The following is a 23,364-nucleotide window of genomic DNA, read 5'->3' as shown; positions in this document are numbered from 1 at the left end:
TTGCTGTGTGCCACTGAGATAATTTGCTTCCCTTTGTAAGCTCTTCCTCCAGCCTGTGAAGGCTTTGTAACTGGGGTAGGTCTGAGTCACCCAGGCCTAGAGCAGCTCCTTAACCCCTCCCCCAGTGTGGGGTTTGTATACCTCAATCACAGTTGAGCTACATAAGCTAATAGAAAGCAGGAGATTTCCAATGTTAAGATAAAGGACAAATGGAGTCTTGTGAAAGCTGTAATTCTCATATTTATTATTTCCCAGCTCCATGTTAGCTTCATCAAATGGAAAGTCTTAAATGCATGTCATGCTCATGAAAGGGGTTGGATTGTCAGCCTGAGGCCTTGTCTACGCTACGGGGGTAGTCTATCTAAGTTGCACAACTCCAGCTATATGAATAACGTAGCTGGAGTCGATGCAGCTTAGGTTGACTTACTGTGATATCTACATTGCACTGGGTCGATGGGAGATGCTGTCCCATCAACTTACCTTACACTTCTCATTCCTGTGGAGTACTGGAGACGATGGGAGAGCGATCTGCAGTGTGTGGTGTTCTGTCCCATCTAGTAGCACTGAGACTACTTAGAGAGAGAGTTTAATGAGTCTGCTCTACAGTCTTAGCTAACAGCCATATGGCTTTTAGCTCATGCAGGAAAAGCTCATATATTTAGCTCCAGAGGTCCCAGGTTCAATCCTGCCCACCTACGACCAGGGTCTGTCAGCGTTACATAGCAATACCCTGAGGTCTTCTATTTAGCTCAAAGTACAGCATAGGTAGTAGCAGCAGTACAAGCTTCCTCACACTACCCTGATAATGCACCTCAGCCTTCACTTGTAGGAGTGAAGTAATAGCTTCATCTTCACTTCTATTCAGCCCTCATCTTCTCAAATGAGATTGCCAACAAGTGTGCCAATTGCAGGTAGATTTTTGTAGTCATGTGTGTGTACACTAATATCACAAATTTGTTTTGTGTGGGCAGCTGAGAAATAATAACTTTATCAAAGTTAAAGCCAATGAGTATGTGATAAAATAGTATGTAGACAATTACCAGTCTTCTGAGCCATCCTCTGTGTAGGCTCTTTATTCCCCAGTTTTGACTATTAAGGCCCTAAAATTAAGACACCCCTTAAAATACAATACATAGAAAATTACTAACAAAGCTTTTTTGTAATGATTTGCAAACCTAGGGTTGTACTGAGTTAAAAAGTCTCTCAAAACCTATGTTTAAAGAAGAGAGAAATTTTAAGCCTGTGGCATTTTTTACCGCCTATGGATATATGATAATACACACATGCTAAATAATGATATTGAAATATAAAGATGAAGAATTGCAGAATGCTCAGATTAAGAGTTTTGTTAGTTACAATTTAGTAATTTAAAATTATGGATAGTAAATGAGTTTAGATAAGGTTACATTTAAGCCAAAGCTTTGCCTGACATGAGTGGTGTTCTTCCAATTCTCCTTTTACATGGAATTGCTGATGTAACTGATGACAGGACAAAGACAACATGTGCTGGAAGATTTTAGGTAAAATATGTAAACCTATAATGACAAGAAGCCCACTTTACTGGGCAATCCCAAAAGCAGGGTGACACAGAAGTAGCAAAAGTTGTGTAAATTGAAGCTTGCACATGCATATTACCTAAAACAAATGATTAATGTGCTTAATGTTGATTGGAGAAAGGTTAAGTAATGCACAATGAGGAAATATATAAAAAGGCCCAAGTGATAAAGACCCAAACTGGGCAAGCACCAGGCCAGAAACTGAAGGAACAGGACTGAAGGACCAGATCTGAGGCAGTGACTACCATCATGAAGTACAGGAGACCTTCCCAGAGCCCAGGGATGTGGTAACTTGCGCGCTCTACCAAGTCCAACTTATCTGTTTGTCTGGCATAAACATATGGACAGACATAACAAATCTGTCTGAAGTTGTATAAATTAAGGTCAAAATTAAGTCTAAATTGGATGGATTTGTGACTCAGTTTCCCACCTTGCACTCCCAATACCAGTCACAGGATATTTTGTTTTAACCCTTTTCCTGCCATCAACTCCCTAACCCAATTTCTTCACTTGTCTTGACCTGGCCTCATCTGTGTCCATTCTCTTAAACTTGCTACTGTTTCCTTAGCTCCTGTCATCTAGCATAGCCATCTTGTATCTCTCAGGCTCACTGATTTTCCTCATCTCATTTTCCCATCTCAGTTGAAAACATTTTACTTCCATCTCAATATCTCTTAGGCTACATCTACACTACAAGCTGGAGTGTGATTCCTAGCTCATGTAGGCATACTCTTGCTGGAGCCCATTGAGCTAGCACAAGTATAAATAGCCCTGGTAGCATGGGCAGCAGCAGTGGTGATATGGCTTAGTGGGGCCAAATACATACTCACCTGAACCCCATGGGTAAGTACTTGTCATGGCCCATGCTACCACAGCTACACTACTATTTATGTTTGTGCTACTTCTCAAGCTTGTGCAAGTAAGTCTACAAGAGCAGGGGATCATACCCCTAGTTCATAGTGTAGATGTAGTCTTAATTTGTCCTTCTGCTATAAAGCAGCTTTGTCTGCTGTAAGGGAGAGAGGTTGGTCATGTTTAAATATACTCTAATCAGACTGCTAGGATTCTTTGAGTTTACTAGCTGAAATATGCATAAATCAGTCTCCAGTTTTCAATAGTCTTTTATATGCTGTTCAAATCCAGTTTTCATTTAACAGATTCAGTGCAAGTCCTCTTTGAATGAAAGTCTCTGAACCCCTGAATCAGTGATCATTTTACTCACATAAGTAGTGCCTTTGACAGTCTGGTCTTTTGATTATACCAATTTTGAGGAAGAAAATATGACTTTGTATATGGTTTTTATAGAACCTAGTACAAGGAAGCCCCAATATTGATTGGGACCCTCTGGTTGCTACTATAATATAAATAATCATTAATAAAAACTACTATGAGGAAAAGATTTGGTATTTCAACATATTTAAACTATGATTGTCTGTCAGTTTCAGAAGATAAACCCTATTAAAAAAGTTTCAAGGCTGCCTTTTAAATCTCTCCTTCCTAGCCTCATTGTCAGGACCTCAGCATTTCTTCCTGGTTCTTACATTCATTTTCTTTTGCCTGTTGTCTGTGGGTTAGCGCTAGTCTGTTTACAAACACCACATAAATTTCTCGTGGAGTTACCTCTTTTCTTTACTTAAGGCTCTGACAATAAATTCCCTTCAGTTGCAAAGCCATAGAAGAACTTGCAGGTCTCAGGGCAATGGTGCTAGAAGCAACTTTGGGTTTCATAGCCAAAATTTAGCCTTCCCTATTATACTGCTTCCCAGTTAGGATTAAGGATTGAGTACATTTCTCCTAAATAATACAAAACCTCAGCTATCTTGTCCTTCTAACATCCATATACTGTGTTTCCCCACCACACTAAGAATACCAGACGAACACATTGAAGGAGATGAAGTTAGGTCTGTTATCCACATAGAGTGGAAAGGGACTTCAGGGGCTCACTGGCAGTATGGCAGGCTCACCTTGCAGCCTGTTAACTCTACAAACCTTAAAGTTGCACTAACAAATCAGAGGCTTCACAGGAGATCCCTTCAACAACCACCAGCTAGGTAACATTATTCACAGAAAATAGTCCATGGAGTCTATAAAAATACCAGTATTCATTTATTTTCATTGGAATACAAAGATTCCCCAAGGAAAGAATTTCTAAAACAGAAGACACAGAAATGAACCCCTAGACCTGTTTCTCTAGCACAACATTTAAAGGAAATATACTCTCCTCAGAATCAGAGGAAATAAATTGATAGGATCTTTAAGGCCATCTTTGCCTCTAGCAGGCTGCTTAAGTTACCCAACCAGACCTCTTCTCTGAGCTCCCTTACTTAAAAATAAATAAATCTAGCCAACAAAGTAATTTTTTTTAAAGTGTCCACAACTCCAACCATGATCTCTTCCACTAATTATAGCTGCCGTTTTCCTCACCTACCTCCAAAATGGTTTCCTTCTCACACCTTCCTACCAATACCTCTCTTCGGGCTCACTCATCCCAATACATCCTACCAACAAACCTCAAAGGGCAGAGGGAAAGTTAGTGACTAAGTTTCTCAAACATTCAGTTCTGAGAACACACTCATATAACTTCACATTATTGCAAGATCATCTGCTTATGCTCCTTTCAGCAGCTTCACATCAGTGGACCCTTGTAAGTCTAGAAAAAGTGACCAGCTCTTTATTTGTGCTCATGTTCAAGATAAATGTCTAAGGGTTGTCATTTCCGCATCTATTAATTCAGTGTTGAGATGGTGCTCACTTCACAGACATGATCTCCAGTGTGAAGAGATGGACTTCCATAAAAGAATATCAAGTACACTCTCTCTTTTTAAATAAAATGGACCTGAATTTCTTCTCACCCACTGTTTACCATTGACCTATATGGTGAATGAACTCAGACTTTCAATTTATTTCTTTTCCCAGTCTGCAGAAATCTAACTGAACTTGGTGCTTGCATATTTGAATACCCAGGTATAATAACTGACTTCGGTGTCTAGGTCTCATTGAAATTTAATGGGATGTTGGTGTGTAAATCGGCATTTGAAAAAATTACCCTTCATCTACAGGCAAACAGGCTGTTCTAATAAAGTTAATTCAAGTTCACAGGTCACTTGACTTTAAAGTCCTTAATGCAAGAGGTAGAGTAATTGTCTATGCTATCTTAAGGGTCTAAGGCTTGATCTTGAAGTGAATGGAAGTGTCAGGACCCTAAAGAGCAGCCATCCATAAATGGGATAGACTGTGATTCTACAGCTAGCCTGAGGTTTTTGCACTATCACTCATCACTTGATACCAATAACTATAATCTGTGATCTTGCATGAATCATTTCGGTTAAACAGAGCCCTTTTTGTAGCTCAGATCTATACGTACAATTGGATTCCATGTCAGATAGGAGGCATAGGAGTGATGGAATGAGTAGATATATTTTAATTGCTACAAACAATGTAATTTATGACCACAATTTTTAAATTTAGGTTCCTAGGCACCTAAATCCATATTTAAACACCTACTTTATAGTGGCTTGATTTTCAAAAGTGCTGAGCACTCAGAACTCTCATTGACTTCAGGGAACTATGAGTTCCTTGACTTGTTCAGGATGGGACAAGGAAGGAGTAATGAGATGGAACTAAGCAAAGGAAATTTTTGGCTAGATAGCTGGAAAATGTTCTTACGAGGAGGTCTTTTAAACTACAAAACCTTCCAAGTGCTGTGATGGATGATGCATCACGAAAGGAATTAAAAGTGACTGAATGAGCTGCTCAGTAATAGGAGACAATCCTGTCTCAGGAGAGAGATTGATGAAACAATTTAATAGGGCTTTTCCATCTCTGATTTCCTTCCTATTTAGGGGCTCTCACTCCTCCCATTTCTTACTTTCATAGGGAAGTGTAGGGAAATTGAGATGGAGAGAGACTTCTTCTCTTTGGTTGGTGGGAACAAAGATTGGGCTGAGAACCCTGCCAGTGCTTAATTTGTAATGAAAGAGGTGCCAGGGCTGAGCTCTGGCAAGCTCCAGCACAAATTAAGCAGCCAGAGAGTGATGGCTGCTGGCTGGGCACCCAGCTCTGAAGGCAGTGCTGCCACCAGCAGCAGTGCAGAAATAAGAGTGGCAATACACCGTATCCTGCTATCCTTATTTCTGCACTGCTGCTGCTGGCAGTGCTGACTTGACAGCTTGGCAGCTGGGGAGCAGTTGCTGCTGTCTGGGAACTCAGAAATGCCAGGGCTATGAACAACCAAGCCTAGAGGTGCTGGAGCTCAGTCCAGACAAACCGTGGCACAAATTAAGCCCTGAACCCTGCACTTCTATTTAGCAGGAAGTGAGCCGCAAGAGGCTAGCCCCGTTTCGATCCTTAATTGTTGGAATTTGGTAAAGAGAGTCACTCCATGTCTTGGTGAGATGGGAGCTTACGGGGCAACTCACAAAGAGAACAGAGTTCATGGGATTCATTAGATTCACCACTAACATTCGATGGTGTAATACATCTACTGGTTTAATTAGGACATCACAAAGAAAGGGTAGTAGGTGCAAAATTGTCTCTTAAATATGAGAAGCCATACAGTAGTGGTCTATGTTCCTTTTTTTTCCCCATATGGCAGCAAGGCATAGGTATCACATATCTACATCAAATATATTCAGCTTATATATATATAAATATATGCATCTGGGGCGTTCAGAGAGTGGAGGTAAATTATTCAGGGGAGACATGCAGGAAACATGAGTCTGGGGAGAGCTGGGTGTCTGCAAATGGGGGCTGTGCACTGGGAAGATAGACTAAGGTGAGTTATCTCTTTAGGGGAGAGTTAGCCACCTTTCACCATGACTGTGTTGCCTCTGAAGCAGGGAAGGAAGATGGTCATTAGCAGGCTGTTTGCAAACATCCCTGAGAGCAACCAGCTCATTGTGGACCTTGTATTTTGGGAACATTTTAAACCCATTTCAAACACTTTTGCATAAAACCTGATCCCTGGCTTAGCAGAAATCTTCCTCCCCATTTTAAAAGGAACAGTACAGTTCCCCTGCACTACATCAGTGAGCTCATGAAAGTGTTTATGATCTTAGGGCCAGATTCTCTGCTAGTATTCAACATTAATTTCAATGGACCTATGCTAATTTACACCATCTGACCCTGGCCTACTTTTTTTTTTAGTAAGTTGTCCTTTGACTGTTGATTTCTGGGAAATGTTTATTACATAGTTACAAGTTACTGTCCTTGATCATGAAACAGTAAAACAATAACCATTCCTATAAACCTATATAATTCTGTTAGGTAATGAGCACCAAAACTTTGTGGGGTGGGGACTGCACCTTGATGCAACCTTGAACATTCCAATGACCGTGAGAACTGTGAGGGTAAGAACTTTTACTCCTGCCAGGGCCGTCCAAACTAAGCATGTCAAAGGGTAGGGACCAGAGAAGAAGCAGCTCACTGGTGATCCAGGTTAGGAGCTAAATGAGAGGCCAAAAACCTGTCCCCATAAAGAAATTATAGAAACACAACAAGCTAGTCCTTCTGGCAAACAGCGTGATAGATAGGGATGGCAGAGCTCTGTTTGTGCCCTAATCAACATCTGATGGCATGGAAGGGATTCAGATTCAGAACCCCCAACATATAATATTTAATAAAAATCTTGTTTTTATTATCTAAGTCTAACATTATTTAACATTCTTTTATTCTTCATATTTTCTTAGCACCCATTGTCTCTATGGGAGTTTGCCTAAGTTCTTACAGCAGGAGTGGACTATAATCTGTTTAATCATTTTCTCTTTTTTCCTTAATTATCTTTCTTCCATTCTCTCTTTTCTCTTATTTCCCTTTCCTTCCCTCCTCCTTTCCTTCATCTCTGTTCCAAAAGTTATAGAAAACTTGTGGGCTGAAATACCTGTATCCTGTGTATCCATTCTTCCATAATGCAACCTCAGGAAACAGCCTTGCTCTATCCCACTTTATGGGGAGCTGTGGATGTTTCTTCCATCCCAACTTTCTCCATTTCTCGGTTTTGTCCCACCAACATAGTGGCACCACCATGAGAGCCTCCAACATGTATCAGAGCCAAGTGAGGAGAGCTAAGGGAAACAGAGGCTATTGGCTATAATCTCAAGGATTAGCTCAAAAAAATTCAGGGGCACATCTTGGACCACATGTGAAGATGGGGAGAAATCACGTGTTAAATATGGTATATTAAATTACACAGAAAACTGTTGAGTCAACTCTAGGCAATAGCCCCCACACCAATTGACTTGTCTCAATGATGACTAGTTTAAAAAAAATCCTAAATAACCACTGCATTTATGCATTGTACTTTTTGGAAAAGCAAAATAAGTGAAATTCAGATTACCTCTGCCTGGTCCACGGGGAGGTTTTCATTGTAGTCATAAAGATTATCCAAGTCTTCCAATGCTACATCATAGGTTTCAGAGTCATAAATTAAGGTATCTATTGTAGGAGCAGCCACAACGGCTTCAAAGATAAAGAGTCCCAGAAAAATATTTGCAAATGCCTTCATTGTTCAATTCTTTCTAAATGGAAATATAATATGCATAAATACATAATTGCAAATCACCTGCAAAATTTCAATCTTATACAAGCAGGATATGCAATTCTAGCAAGAATTCTGAAGGCTAAGGAGCTTTTTAAAAAATTCCAAGATCATTGATTGAAAGTATTTATTAATTGATTATGTTAATGTGAAGATACCTTATGATTTCATTTGAATCAGGATCATTTAGTCAGATCCACTGCCGGTATATATCAGCATAGCTCTGCAGACTTCATTGGGCATGTGCTGATTTACAACAGCTTAGGATCTGGCCCACTGATTTTCACGTGTTTCAGGAGAGCATTAACAGAGGATTTCTTGACAAAACTTGCCTCTATGAGAATAGCTGTGAGAAGCTGAAAGAGGAATACATTTTGACTCTCATAACATTGGCCCTTTCAATTCCACCATAAAATGAAATTTGAGAAGCTAATCAAGGGCCAAATTAGACTTTTTATACATCACAGTAACAATGATTCACCTTTTAAAATATCCAGCAACAAAATTCTATATTTCCCCTATAAACCCAACAAGAGTAGAACCTTTTTTCCACAATTCCGGTAGTACCTTAGTTCAAGTACTTTTAGTCTGTTTACCAATATGTTGAAATATGGCATTTCAACTAATTGGAAGGCAAGATATATTTTAAAAATATCCCTTCTGCAGATTTCCAACTGAAAAAAATAAAAGCAGTTATGTCCCTCCCACTGCTTAAAGGAATGGTATGCTCCATTTTTTCTTACCCACTCGCTCCATTTTTTTAACTAGCTCCAATGAGAAGTGGTGGTGTGACATAGTCACCTCTTCTCCCCAGCTAGAATATCGAACACGTGAAATTGATTTAAATGTTCCATATTTTAATAAACAGTAGAAAATCCACAATAGGATTGAATATTAACATTCCTTCCCTCTCATGCTGAAATGATCCATTCACTGTTATCTAAAATATCCACATGTAGGGCTCTATTTAGCATTCCTTATTCAATCCTTTACTTACCTATAGCTATGATTGATTTCAAGAGGAGTATTGACAGTAATAATTGCTGAATAGGTCCAATAAGGACTAATAAACCATACTCCCTATGACGCTATGTACAATCCTCAGTTGTATTATGGTATTTTATTATTTCATTTATAAATTCTAGCTGCTTAAACTACCCAGTGTATGAGAGAGAAGAAATTCATGAGAACCTTTTCTTTTGAGGTTGCATACTTTGAGCAACAGATTGAACTTCAGCTCCTTGAAAGAAGGTCTTTATGAAGCATGTTTAGGCATGAGGATATGAAATTCCAGTGGGGATGATGAACAGCACAAGGCACTCATTTTTCCTTCCAGTGCTTTTTCAAACAATTTTTTTATCTGCTTCTGGGAAAACACAGAGACAGCTTAGCTAGTTTTTTAGCAAGTCTTAATTGAATAGCAGCTTTTCAGTGCTGTCTTACAAGATTATTAAAGTTGGTTTGTTTACAAATAATTCTATTGCAGATCCTTCAAATATAAGAAGAACACATTCGTTACGGCCCTCACTCAGTTCTGTAATCCCAGGTTTTTTAAATTTTTGGTGCTGGTTTAATAGCCAAAGTAAACATGAAATAATTTGTTTTTCCCTGTCTTTATTTTCTGTTCCCTATTTTTGTCAGGATTGTTACTGGCCTCATTTTATGGTTGGCTTGATTCTGGCATTCATCCCCAAAGGTCCAACAATAAAGTATACTGTGTATTATCACTAATGTATCAGGCATAGGTTTCTTTTTGCCTTGTGTAAACTTTTCTGAGCCATTCCTGTATATCAATATTACATGTAATTAATCATTTAAGAATTGTCTGTTTTCTTTATGTTCAAATAATTTTAAAACCATTTTTACATTTCCTAGATATAAAAGTTTAAATGTATGAATTTTTAAAGACTTTATCTCACGTAACAAAAATATCAGCAACAAAATAAGTAATCAATTATCTTCTCATCTCTATAGCAGTTACTGTAGTACCTGGACCTGCTTGCAAAGTTTGTCTCTTTACTTTTTTTAAGCATCAGATATTGGAACACACTGTAATTATATTGGCATCTACTGTAGCTGTCAGTTCAAATATTTTGTTAAAGATCGTGTACACCTTTCACAGGAAGGAACTAAGAAATGTTTAAAGAAGAAAAATAAAGTAAATAGCATCAGTAATCTACCTCATTTGAATTAGTATTTTCCATGATAGAATAAAACAAATATAAAAAAAATTATTTCCATCTTTAAGAATCCAATTTACCAATCAAGTAAAGTAGTAGTAAAACTTACCTTTGGCTTCCACTTTCTCAAATGGCACAGAGTTACTCAGAATGCAGAGCCAGTGGTATTTGACCCTGACCAATGGCAGTGGGATTTTGGACCTGTGGGAGGGTGGTACAATTCTTACCCTCAAATGAAGACCTCATTCTGAGAAGGTTTTTGGTCTTGATATTAATTTTGCTGAATCAAATTGAAGTGAAGTCAAACAATGCTAGTATTGTAAGCAAGTACAGTTTACTTCAGAAGTTACAGAGCATGTTACAAAAAAAAAAATCCATCAATGTGCCTCAAATTTCAGGAGCAGAAAGAGAGACTTAATTTTCGAGTCCATTCATTATAAGTTCTGCAATAAAAGAAAAAGCAAAATATTTGCATTCTATGTATTGCAACTATGCAAGGATGTACTGGATGCTTTAATGCAGTGAAACACATGGAAACAAAGACTTAGAACAACAAGGTTTTTTACATTTAGAAGAATTTGTCTTTATTACTATTTAATATTCAGATATAGATATTAAGTAAAAAATATACCTAACTACAGGATATCCCTGATGGTAAAAGAAAATGTAATTTAGATGTAACAAAATCCAGGATACTATCTACTTACTTTTAAAAAGGTATTTGTAATGATTTTAACTTTGGGCCAAATCCTGATTTATATTATACCTGTATGATTTATTCCAGATTCAGTTGAGTTATTCTGGATTTACAATGATTTAACTGAGAGTTGAATGTGGCCCTTTATTACCAAGTGGAAAACATGTTTTGGCTAAGCCATTTAAAACATTCAAAAAGTAACACATAGCCAAGCAAACACTATGAGTCCCATTGAATTGGGGATGCATATTTTCCCTTGCTGTAAATGCAAGATCCTAGCAAACTGGATTAAATATTAAATAGTTCTCCCTGCAAGTAATATTTCTTTTTTGGGTCAGCATACCTGACAGTGTGAACTGAATTTGAGCCTAGTATAGATATTGTGCATTCAGATGTACTGCTTAGTATTTTCTTCCTACATTTCACTGAGCACTCTTGCAGCAATATCCTTAGAAAGCACCTCATCCAAGTATTCTTTTCCCAGTCTTTGGGAAATAGCTCTTGTTTAAATGATGGGGGGTTCTGTCTCATGATAATATCCCCTCTCTTCAATTGCCCTTTTGTTTTAAAAAAAACATTCATTCTGCTCTGCTTCTATCTGAAGGTAGGTCTTAACTAAGAGAACAGGGTATTTGTCATTTCATTTTCCTGGGTCTCCTCCCATTATAACAATAGCTTCCTCCATTAGACAATTGGGATAGTGAATGCTGAAGTAGGCCCACTCTACAAATACTGTTTCTACAAATAATTCCATCTCTTTGCTCTTGAATCAAGCAGTACTGGCCTAAGGGATCACACTTGGGCTCTGAGAGGGGTGAGCTGATTTTCATTTTGAGCATTTACCACTTGGCCTCAAAGCAAGCAGTTGTACCTTTCATGCACTGTGCAGCAAAATGAGTAAGCACCATCCTGAGCAATCTAGTGCTGATTTTCTACCTCCAGTGGCTATACAAGTGTTTTTTTACCTGCTGATTGGGTACTAGGGTGACCTATGCTCTATCTTTATATTAAAATTTATTTTGAAGTGATTTATTCATTCATGTATTTAAAGGATTTTCTCTACTTCAGTTTACTTTCCATATGTCTTTTTCCTTTACAGAATTATTCTTTCCAGACAGGCACGCTGTTCAATGATTAAATTTCAGGTACACAGAAGGCCCTGATCCTTCACGCTTTGGTGAGCCTGTCTAAGGCAGGTAATTGTCTAAGGTAAGCTCATCATAAAGGGAGATCCATGATTCTAATACTCCTCACATAGTAAGGTTGATTTAGACATACTTTAGCTAGGAGCTGTGACTTGTTATATCTGTAGGAGTGTTACTTTGGTGATTTGCAGTTATCAGGACAAACAATTTAAATCCCCTTGGCTGCAGGCCTCAGCTTAACTAATTTTTGTTGCTTTCTGGACTCCTCCCAGACTACAAACATGATTTATTGACTATACAGCAATACATTCACTCTCAAACATTATATTATTATTATTTTAGTAGCCTCTGGAAGGCCCAACTGAGATCAGAGCCCCATTGTTCTAGGCACTGTGCAAATTCATGGTAAAAGACATTCTTTGCCCCCCTCACCCCAAATGCTTACAGACTAAACAGATAGAAAAAAGGAAGTATTGTTAGTCTCATTTTACAGATGAGGAACCAAGGCATATAGAGATTAAGTGATGTACTCATAGTCACACAGGAAGTCTGTAGATGAGCCAGAAATTGATCCATTTCTGACTCCCTAGCTGACACTTAGTGTTGCAGCCTGTTATCACAGAGGATCATGAAATGGGCTACTGGCTAGCATACACTTTTAATCTATTTTTCCATATACAGTATGTAATTAACAGGTCTTTCTTGTGTTAAAGCACCACGTTACTTTGCCTTATAAACTTTGCCAATCACTTGCCAATCTTGCTCTCACATTTCATAATTTAGGGCCTGGTTCATAGCCCATTTGAAGTCCATGTAGGGATTCTTATTCCCTTCTTTTGTTTTTGGTTCAAGGCCTTAGATGCAACTACACGCAGCTGTGGTTTATGGCCTAACACATTACTATCTAACATGGGTTTCCGATATCTAATAGCTGACAAAGTTAAATGAGTTAGTTTATTTATTTGTTTTGCTGAAGTTTTTGTTTGCATTTCAGCTTTATTGGAGATGGAAAGACCTCTGACTGAGAACTTGAATTCAGTCCCAAAGCTTCAGTGTCATCTTGCTGTTCAAAAATGTTCAGCATGTGTTTCCAGCTGTCAGCATCCATTTGATTAAGGGGTGGTTGTTGTTTTTTGCTTTGTTTTCTTTTGGGATCATAGACTTCAGATCTAAAAAAAAATTTGCATCTTAGAAAGAAGGTATTATGTTACAGTAAAAGCTGAAAATTAGGTCAGTCTCTAAAAGAGATACGTTGTCTTTCCTATTAACAAGGGCCAGATCCTACAGTCCTTATGTGACCATTAGGGTCCAGGTTTGCCACCCTCTCTCACGTGATGTAAGTAAGTGTTCAGCATAATAAGAAGGGCGGAATGGAGCCCCAGGTGAGGGGTTGCTTTGATTTCATCAGGATTATTCACATGAATAAGGAAGAAGTAATTGGCACAGCTAAGGTTGCACGATCTTCCCCTAGATCCTACATCATATAGCAAAAGCAGTAAAAGATCCATAAAAGATGAGAACAATAAGCTTAAGGCCGCATAGTCTCCTGCATGTAGTTCAGTTCTATGCAGGGGAGTAATTCCATTTGTCTGGCCTCTGTTGAAGTGTTTAAGGAATTGGTTAAAGGGGAGACTGCAACGGGTCCTACTGAAAGGCGAACTGTCAGGTTGGAGGGAGGTTACTAGTGGAGTTCCTCAGGGATCGGTTTTGGGACCAATCTTATTTAATCTTTTTGTTACTGACCTTGGCACAAAAAGTGGGAGTGTGCTAATAAAGTTTGCAGATGATACAAAGCTGGGAGGTATTGCCAATTCGGAGAAGGATCGGGATATTATACAGGAGGATCTGGATGACCTTGTAAACTGGAGTAATAGTAATAGGATGAAATTTAATAGTGAGAAGTGTAAGGTTATGCATTTAGGGATTAATAACAAGAATTTTAGTTATAAGTTGGGGATGCATCAATTAGAAGTAACAGAAGAGGAGAAGGACCTTGGAGTATTGGTTGATCATAGGATGACTATGAGCTGCCAGTGTGATATGGCTGTGAAAAAAGCTAATGCGGTTTTGGGATGCATCAGGAGAGGCATTTCCAGTAGGGATAAGGAGGTTTTAGTACCGTTATACAAGGCACTGGTGAGACCTCACCTAGAATACTGTGTGCAGTTCTGGTCTCCCATGTTTAAAAAGGATGAATTCAAACTGGAGCAGGTACAGAGAAGGGCTACTAGGATGATCCGAGGAATGGAAAACTTGTCTTATGAAAGGAGACTTAAGGAGCTGGGCTTGTTTAGCCTAACTAAAAGAAGGTTGAGGGGAGATATGATTGCTCTCTATAAATATATCAGAGGGATAAATATAGAAGAGGGAGAGGAATTATTTAAGCTCAGCACCAATGTGGACACAAGAACAAATGGGTATAAACTGGCCACCAGGAAGTTTAGACTTGAAATCAGACGAAGGTTTTTAACCATCAGAGGAGTGAAGTTTTGGAATAACCTTCCAAGGGAAGCAGTGGGGGCAAAAGATCTATCTGGTTTTAAGATTCTACTCGATAAGTTTATGGAGGAGATGGTATGATGGGATAATGGGATTTTGGTAAGTAATTGATCTTTAAATATTCAGGGTAAATAGACCAAATCCCCTGAGATGGGATATTAGATGGATGGGATCTGATTTACTATAGAAAACTCTTCCTGGGTATCTGGCTGGTGAATCTTGCCCATGTGCTCAGGGTTTGGCTGATTGCCATGTTTGGGGTCGGGAGGGAGTTTTCCTCCAGGGCAGATTGGAGAGGCCCTGGAGGTTTTTTTGCCTTCCTCTGTAGCATGGGGCATGGTTGACTGGAGGGAGGCTTCTCTGCTCCCTCGAAGTTTTGAACCATGATTTGAGGACTTCAATAGCTCAGACATGGGTGAGGTTTTTCATAGGAGTGGGTGGGTGACATTCTGTGGCCTGCGCTGTGCAGGAGGTCGGACTAGATGATCAGAGTGGTCCCTTCTGACCTTAGTATCTATGAATCTATGAATCTATGAAAAAGCTAGGGGTTCCCCTGCACATTTACAATACAGGCTATGTCTACACAGGGATTAAAAAAAACCTGCAGGTGAGCTCAGGGCTGAAAAATCACTGTGTGGACTCTTGGGCTGAAGCCAAAAATCCTGTGAGGTTGGAGGGTCCCAGAGCTCGGGCTCCAGCCTGAGCCCAAACATCTACACAGCAATTTTTAGCCCTGCAGCCCAAGCCCCACGAGCCCATCAGCTGACCCGGGCCAGCTGCAGCTGTGCCAGGAGTCTTTATCCATGTGTAGATGTACCCCATGGATCCCCTAACACTCTCACAGATCTTGCTGGGGATTCACCAGAGGCAAAGGGTGCCACCTATTCTTAATCAGGCCATTGTTGTAAGTGTGTCATAATAGAAATGCTAAAACTTTTGTTTCGTCATTTTAAATTTGATTTCTAAACTTGTTCTCTAAGCAGACATTTGGCATCCATAGATCCAGGCAAGGAGCTACTTTTTTCTTTCTTTTTTTTTTTTTAAACAGAAAGAGCTAGTTTGATTGCATTAAGAGACCTATATAGTATGTAGTACATTTTGCCTGTAGTAGAAAAGAATTAATGGCTGAAGTGGTAATACTACTTGTTTTGCATCATGTTTTTGCTTTACACATACACCTTTCTTTCTGTAAATGCTTGCACTCTTTTTCTTAAGTGTCTATAAATAACTCCAACTGTAACCTATTTATTTTGAATTTCTGATTTTTCTGGTGGCGCACACATCCTTTATTAAAGCTAATGTCCTCGAGGAATTCCTCCTCTTTAAATTGAATTTTAATACAGGGGAAAGAGTTGAAAGTAATCAATTGAAGTTACAAAATTCCAAATCAATGTATTTCATGTTGGAAAGTACCAGTTCTTTTGCAGTTATAAACTCCCCTGGTTAACAGATATAAAGTTCCACTGGTTGCATCTGGATTTTTAAGAAATGATCATCTCTTAATTCCCTAAATAATAACAGCACTCAGCCATAGTATAGTGCTTTTCATCCATAGATTGCAAAAATTTTTACAAGGGAGGGTGAGTATCATTACAAATAGGGTTATTGACATGACATGAGTTGCCCTAGATTAAACAGCAGGTCTGTGGCAGATCCATGTCTCTTTAGAATCATAGAATATCCGGGCTGGAAGGGACCTCAGGAGGTCATCTAGTCCGACCCCCTGCTCAAAGCTCAAAGGACTAATCTCCAACTAAATCATCCCAGACAGCGCTTTGTCAAGCCTGACCTTAAAAACCTCTGAGGAAGGAGATTTCACCACTTCCCTAGGTAACCCATTCCAGTGCATCACCACCCTCCTAGTGAAAAAGTTTTTCCTAATATCCAACCTAAACCTCCCCCACTGCAACTTGAGACCATTACTCCTTGTTCTGTCATCTGGTACCACTGAGAATAGTCTAGATTCATCCTCTTTGGAACCCACTTTCAGGTAGTTGAAAGCAGCTATCAAATCCCCTCTCATTCTTCTCTTCTGCAGACTAAACAATCCCAGTTCCCTCAGCCTCTCCTCATAAGTCATGTGCTCCAGCCTTCCAATCATTTTTGTTGCCCTCTGCTGGACGCTTTCCAATTTTTCCACATCCTGCTTGTAGTGTGGGACCCAAAACTGGACACAGGACTCCAGATGAGGCCTCACCAATGTCAAACAGAGGGGAATGATCACGTCCCTCGATCTGCTGGCAATGCTCCTACTTATACAGCTCAAAATGCTGTTAGCCTTCTTGGCAACAAGGGCACACTGTTCACTCATATCCAGCTTCTCATCCACTGTAACCGCTATGTCCTTTTCTGCAGAACTGCTGCCTAGCCTCTCGGTCCCTAGTCTGTAGCAGTGCATGGGATTCTTCCGTCCTAAGTGCAGGACTCTGCACTTGTCCTTGTTGAACCTCAGATTTATTTTGGCTCAATCCTCTAATTTGTCTAGGTCTCTCTGTATCCTGTCCCTACCCTCCAGCGTATCTACCACTCCTCCCAGTTTAGTGTCATCTGCAAACTTGCTGAGGGTGCAATCCACATCATCCTTCAGATCAGTAATGAAGATATTGAACAAAACTGGCCCCAGGACCGACCCTTGGGGCACTCTGCTTGATACCGGCTGCCAACTAGACATGGAGCCATTGATCACTATACATTGAGCCTGATGATCTAGCCAGCTTTCTATCCACCTTATAGTCCATTCATCCAGCCCATACTTCTTTAACTTGCTGGCAAGAATATTGTGGGAGACTGTATCAAAAGCTTTGCTAAAGTCGAGGAATAACATGTTCACTGCTTTCCCCTCACCCACAGAGCCAGTTATCTCATCATAGAAGGCAATTAGGTTAGTCAGGCATGACTTGCCCTAGGTGAATCCATGCTGACTGTTCCTGATCACTTTCCTCTCCTCGAAGTGCTTGAAAATTGATTCCTTGAGGACCTGCTCCATGATTTTTCCAGGGACTGAGGTGAGGCTGACTGCCCTGTAGTTCTCCAGATCCTCCTTCTTCCCTTTTTTAAAGATGGGCACTACATTAGCCTTTTTCCAGTCATCCGGGACCTCCCCCGATTAGCATGAGCTTTCAAAGACAATGGCCAATGGCTCTGCAATCACATTCACCAACTCCTTTAGCACCCTCAGATGCAGTGCATCCGGCCCCATGGACTTGTGCTCATCCAGCTTTTCTAAATAGTCCTGAATCACTTCTTTCTCCACAGAGGGCTGGTCACCTCCTCCCCATACTGTGCTGCCCAGTGCAGTGTTCTGGGAGCTGACCTCGTTCGTGAAGACAGAGGCAAAAAAAGCATTGAGTACATTAGCTTTTTCCACATCCTCTGTCACTAGGTTGCCTCCTCCATTCAGTAAAGGACCCACACTTTCCCTGACCACCTTCTTATTGCTAACATACCTGTAGAAACCCTTCTAGTTACTCTTAACTTCCCTTGCTAGGTGCAACTCCAGTTGTGATTTGGCCTTCCTGATTTCACTCCCATCCAGTTCCCTACTCACTGCTATTATAGTCAGTTATAGTCAATAAGTTGCACAGAAATCCAGGGAAGGATCTTGAGCAAGAGAGTATCTCCCCAATAAGTGTGTGCTCATTCTCTGAATGCTAAATCAAGCAGTGTTATGAGTTTGGGCATTTCTCTGGGGAAGAGGTGACATCAGTATGAAATTCCTGGACTGTCAATATGTTATCAGTGATTTAAGAGAAAAGTGGTTACTAATCACTTTTTGGGCAATAGTGCAAAATACGTTTGGTCTTATGAAACTGTTTATGCTCATTTCTAGTGATATTATTTATAAACAGTTATCTATGGAATAAGATTCCAGCAGAGAAAGGAGAAAATGGGAGGATCTAGGGAGATGCCAGAGGCCTGAGAGTCAAAGGGGGGCTGTGTTAAATACAAGCCGTGGGGAAGCAGTACAAGAGTGCTTGGAGTTAACAGCCTATCTGAAAAAGCAGACCTAAGTGCTTAATACAGGGTCCCTGAACCAAACCCAGAGTAGAAGGTGGGCCTGGGTTCCCCTACCAGCCCCTGAGGAAGGGGCATGCAAGCCCAACAGAAGGAAATTGAGCCCAGGGTAGTGCTGGAGACTGACCCCAAGAGAAGGGCCAAGGAATTTTCCAAGATAGGCCTAATAAGAACCATTCTTCACTAGTTAATACTTTGTATTTTTGCCCAGTGAAGCTACTTGGTATTTATACATTGTAATTAAGTAACCTCTCAATTATCTTTTTGATAAACAAAACTGATTGACCACTGTAAGATTCATAGATACTAAGATCAGAAGGGACCATTCTGATCATCTAGTCTGACCTCCTGCACAATGCAGGCCACAGAATCTCACCCACCCACTCCTACGAAAAAACCTCACCTATGTCTGAGCTATTGAAGTCCTCAAATCATGGTTTAAAGACTTCAAGGAGCAGAGAATCCTCCAGCAAGTGACCCATGCCCATGCTACAGAGGAAGGCGAAAAACCTCCAGGGCCTCTTCCAATCTGCCCTGGAGGAAAATTCCTTCCCGACCCCAAATATGGCGATCAGCTAAACCCTGAGCATATGGGCAAGATTCGCCAGCCGGATACTACAGAAAATTCTTTCCTGGGTAACTCAGATCTGACCCATCTAATATCCCATCTCAGGGGATTAGGTCTATTTAAAGATCAATTACCAAAATCACATTATCCCATCATACCATCTCCTCCATAAACTTATCGAGTTTAATCTTAAAGCCAGATAGATCTTTTGCCCCCACTGCTTCCCTTGGAAGGTTATTCCAAAACTTCACTCCTCTGATGGTTAGAAACCTTTGTCTAATTTCAAGTCTAAACTTCCTGGTGGCCAGTTTATACCCATTTGTTCTTGTGTCCACATTGGTGCTGAGCTTAAATGATTCCTCTCCCTCTCCTGTATTTATCCCTCTGATATATTTATAGAGAGCAATCATATCTCCCCTCAACCTTTTTTTAGTAAGGCTAAACAAGCCCAGCTCCTTAAGTCTCCTTTCATAAGACAAGTTTTCCATTCCTCAGATCATCCTAATAGCCCTTCTTTGTACCTGTTCCAGTTTGAATTCATCCTTTTTAAACATGGGAGACCAGAACTGCACACAGTATTCCAGGTGAGGTCTCACTAGTGCCTTGTATAACGGTACTAAGACTTCCTTATCCCTACGGGAAATACCTCTCCTGATGCATCCCAAAACCGCATTAGGTTTTTTCACAGCCATATCACATTGGTAGCTCATAGTCATCCTATGATCATCCAATACTCCAAGGTCCTTCTCCTCCTCCATTACTTCTAATTGATGTGTCCCCAACTTGTAACTAAAATTCTTGTTGTTAATCCCTAAATGCATAACCTTACACTTCTCACTATTAAATTTCATCCTATTACTATTAGTCCAGTTTACAAGGTCATCCAGATCCTCCTGTATGATATCCCGATCCTTCTCTGAATTGACAGTACCTCCCAGCTTTGTATCATCTGCAAACTTTATTAGCACACACCCACTTTTTGTGCTGAGGTCAGTAATAAAAAGATTAAATAAGATTGGTCCCAAAACTGATCCCTGAGTAACTCCACTAGTAACCTCCCTCCAGCCTGACAGTTCACCTTTCAGTAGGATCCGTTGTAGTCTCCCCTTTAACCAATTTCTTATCCACCTTTTGATGTTCATATTGATCCCCATCTTTTCCAATTTAACTAATAATTCCCCATGTGGCACGGTATCAAATGCCTTACTGAAATCTAGGTAAATTAGATCCACTGTTTTCTTTGTCTAAAAAAATCTGCTCCTTTCTCAAAAAAAGGAGATCAGGTTGGTTTGGCACGGTCTACCTTTTGTAAAACCATGTTGTATTTTGTCCCATTTACCATTGACTTCAATGTCCTTAACTATTTTCTCCTTCAAAATTTTTTCCAGGACCTTGCATACTACAGATATCGAACTAACAGGCCTGTAGTTACCTGGATCACTTTTTTTCCCTTTCTTAAAAATAGAAACTATTTCAGCAATTCTCCAATCATACGGTACAACTCCTGAGTTTACAGATTCATTAAAAATTCTTGCTAATGGGCTTGCAATTTCAGGTGCCAATTCCTTTAATATTCTTTTGGATGAAGATTATCTGGGACCCTGATTTAGTCCCACTAAGCTGTTTGAGTTTCGCTTCTACCTCAGATATGGTAATATCTACCTCCATATCCTCATTCCCATTTGTCATGCTACCATGATCCCTACGATCCTCTTTAGCCTTATTAAAGGCTGAGGCAAAGTATTTGTTTAGCTTTTGGGCCATGTCTAGATTATCCTTAACCTCCACTCCATCCTCAGTGTTTAGTGGCCCCACTTCTTCTTAGTTTTCTTCTTATTTATATGGCTATAGAACCTTTTACTATTGGTTTTAATTCCCTTTGCAAGGTCCAACTCTACTTGACTTTTAGCCTGTCTCACTTTATCCCTTCATGTTCTGACCTCAATTAGGTAGCTTTCCTTGCTGATCCCTCCCATCTTCCACTCCCTGTATGCTTTCTGCTTCTTCTTAATCACCTCTCTAAGATGCTTCCTCATCCAGCTTGGTCTACAACTCCTTCCTATGAATTTTTTCCCCTTTCTTGGGATACAGGCTTCTGATAACTTCTGCAGCTTTGATTTAAAGTAATCCCAGGCCTCCTCTACCTTTAGATCCATAAGTTCTTCAGTCCAATCCACTTCCCTAACTAATTTCCTTAATTTTTGAAAGTCAGCCCTTTTGAAATCAAAAACCCTAGTTGCAGATTTATTTTTGTTAATCCTTGCATTCAGCTTGAACTGAATTAGCTCATGATCACTTGAACCAAGATTATCTCCTACAACCATTTCTTCTATGAGATCCTCACTACTCACCAAAACCAAATCTAAAATGGCATCCCCTCTAGTCAGTTCAGCAATTACTTGATGAAGGAATCCATCAGCTATCGCATCTAGGAAAATCTGAGCCTTATTATTATTACTAGCACTGGTCCTCCTGTCTATATCTGGGAAGTTAGTCTCCCATGATCACGCAGTTTCCATTAGTATTTACTTTATTAAAAACATTAAAAAGGGCTCTATCCATATCCAAATTAGATCCTGGTGGTCTATAGCACACCCCAGCACTATTGTAGGAGAGGCTCTACTAGTTTTCTTCCCCAATGTAATTTTTGCCCAGATGGATTCTGTCTTATCCATTGCATCGCTTCTTATTTCTTTACATTCTACCTCATCATTGATATACAATGCTACTCCACCACCTTTACCTTCATTTCTGTCTTTCCTAAACAGCACATACCCTTCAATACCTGTAGTCCAGTCATGACTACTATTCCATCAGGTTTCTGTTATCCCTATAATATCTGGTTTCACTTCCTGCACCAGTAGCTCTAGTTCCTCCATTTTGTTACCTAGGCTCCTCGCATTGGTGTACAAACATCTTAATTAATTTTTGCTGTTTGGCCTCACTCACATTTTGTACCCTTTTAGGCACAGTCATTCTACAGCCAGTATAACCTATTAGACTGGTATCCACACTGCCCTTCCTCTTTATATACATTCTCCTACCCACAGCTGTATCCTTTCTTACTTCATCTTCTTCCCTCTCAATGCTAAAATCCAGCGTGGAGATTACCTGGACATCTCCCAACCATCTCCCCCAAATTCCTAATTTAAAGCTCTCTTAATCAGTTGTGCCAGCCTCGATCCTAGAAGTCTATTTCCTTCCCTACTCAGATGAAGTCCATCCTGAGAGAACTGTCCTCTGTCTATGAATGCCTCCCAGTGGCCATACATCCCAAAGCCTTCCTTATAGCACCACTGCCTAAGCCATTTGTTGATAGTCATAATCTTGTCACACCTTTGTTGCCCTTCTCTAGGAACAGGGAGAATCCCACTAAAGATCACCTGAGCCTCAATTTCCTTAAGCGTCTTCCCCAGCCTAGCATAGTCTCCCTTAATACTTTCCAGCGAGAATCTAGCCGTATCATTTGTTCCCACATGAAGGATAATTAGGGGATTCTTTCCCGCTCCCTTTAGGATCTTTTTCAACCTCAGGTCTACATCCCATATCTTAGCACCTGGAAGATAGCACACCCTTCTATTCTCTGGATCAGCTCTAGTTAAAGGCCTGTCTATTCTTCTCAATAAAGAGTCCCCGATCACATAGACCTGCCTTTTCCTGGTGATGGTGCTCTTCTCCAGTCTCTCCCTTGTTCCCTCTGGCTGCAAGTTCTTTCCATTCCTATTCTCCCTTATAATCCTCTTCAACCCATCCTGTATCCTCCTGGGGCTAATATTTGGTGTAGTCTCCATTGACTCTTCCCCTTTTCCAATAGGACTAGCTGCTCTTCTCTTCTTCCTTGGCCTTCCACCTTCAGAGACTATCTGCTGAGCCCCTTCTTCATTTTCCAACTCTTCAAACCTGTTCCTAAGCTCTATTTCTCCTTCACTAACCCATCTTTTCCTCTGCCTGGTTCTTTTAGTCACATGCTTCCAATGACCACTTTCCTCACCCAGTCTCCCCTCAAAATTCCCCAGCCCTGCTTCCATTTGTAAATCTGAGCTTTTCCCTTCAGATACCTCATATCTTTGCTCCATCATCTGCTCAAACCCCTTCCTAAACTCAACGAGACTTTCCACCTGCATCTCCAAACCTCGGATCTTTTCCTCCATCAGCTCTATCAGACAGCAT

The 23,364-nt window shown here is 40.1% G+C and overlaps 1 protein-coding gene across 1 annotated transcript in view; it reads right to left on the bottom strand.

The window, feature by feature from the left end:
- The window catches only part of EPYC (epiphycan), a 33,871-nt gene extending 25,804 nt beyond the window's left edge, over nt 1-8,067 (bottom strand). Inside the window, exon 1 of the mRNA XM_038372005.2 lies at nt 7,891-8,067. Within this exon, the coding sequence (XP_038227933.1) occupies nt 7,891-8,058 (168 nt within the window). The 5' untranslated portion in view covers nt 8,059-8,067. The remainder of the gene's footprint in view (nt 1-7,890) is intronic.
- Between the last annotated feature and the right edge of the window lie 15,297 nt (nt 8,068-23,364).

The sequence above is a fragment of the Dermochelys coriacea genome, chromosome 1 (assembly GCF_009764565.3).
Source record: "Dermochelys coriacea isolate rDerCor1 chromosome 1, rDerCor1.pri.v4, whole genome shotgun sequence".
NCBI lineage: Eukaryota > Metazoa > Chordata > Testudines > Dermochelyidae > Dermochelys > Dermochelys coriacea.
The sequence above is the reverse complement of the archived record's forward strand: the minus strand, read 5'-3'. Positions and strand labels throughout refer to the sequence as shown.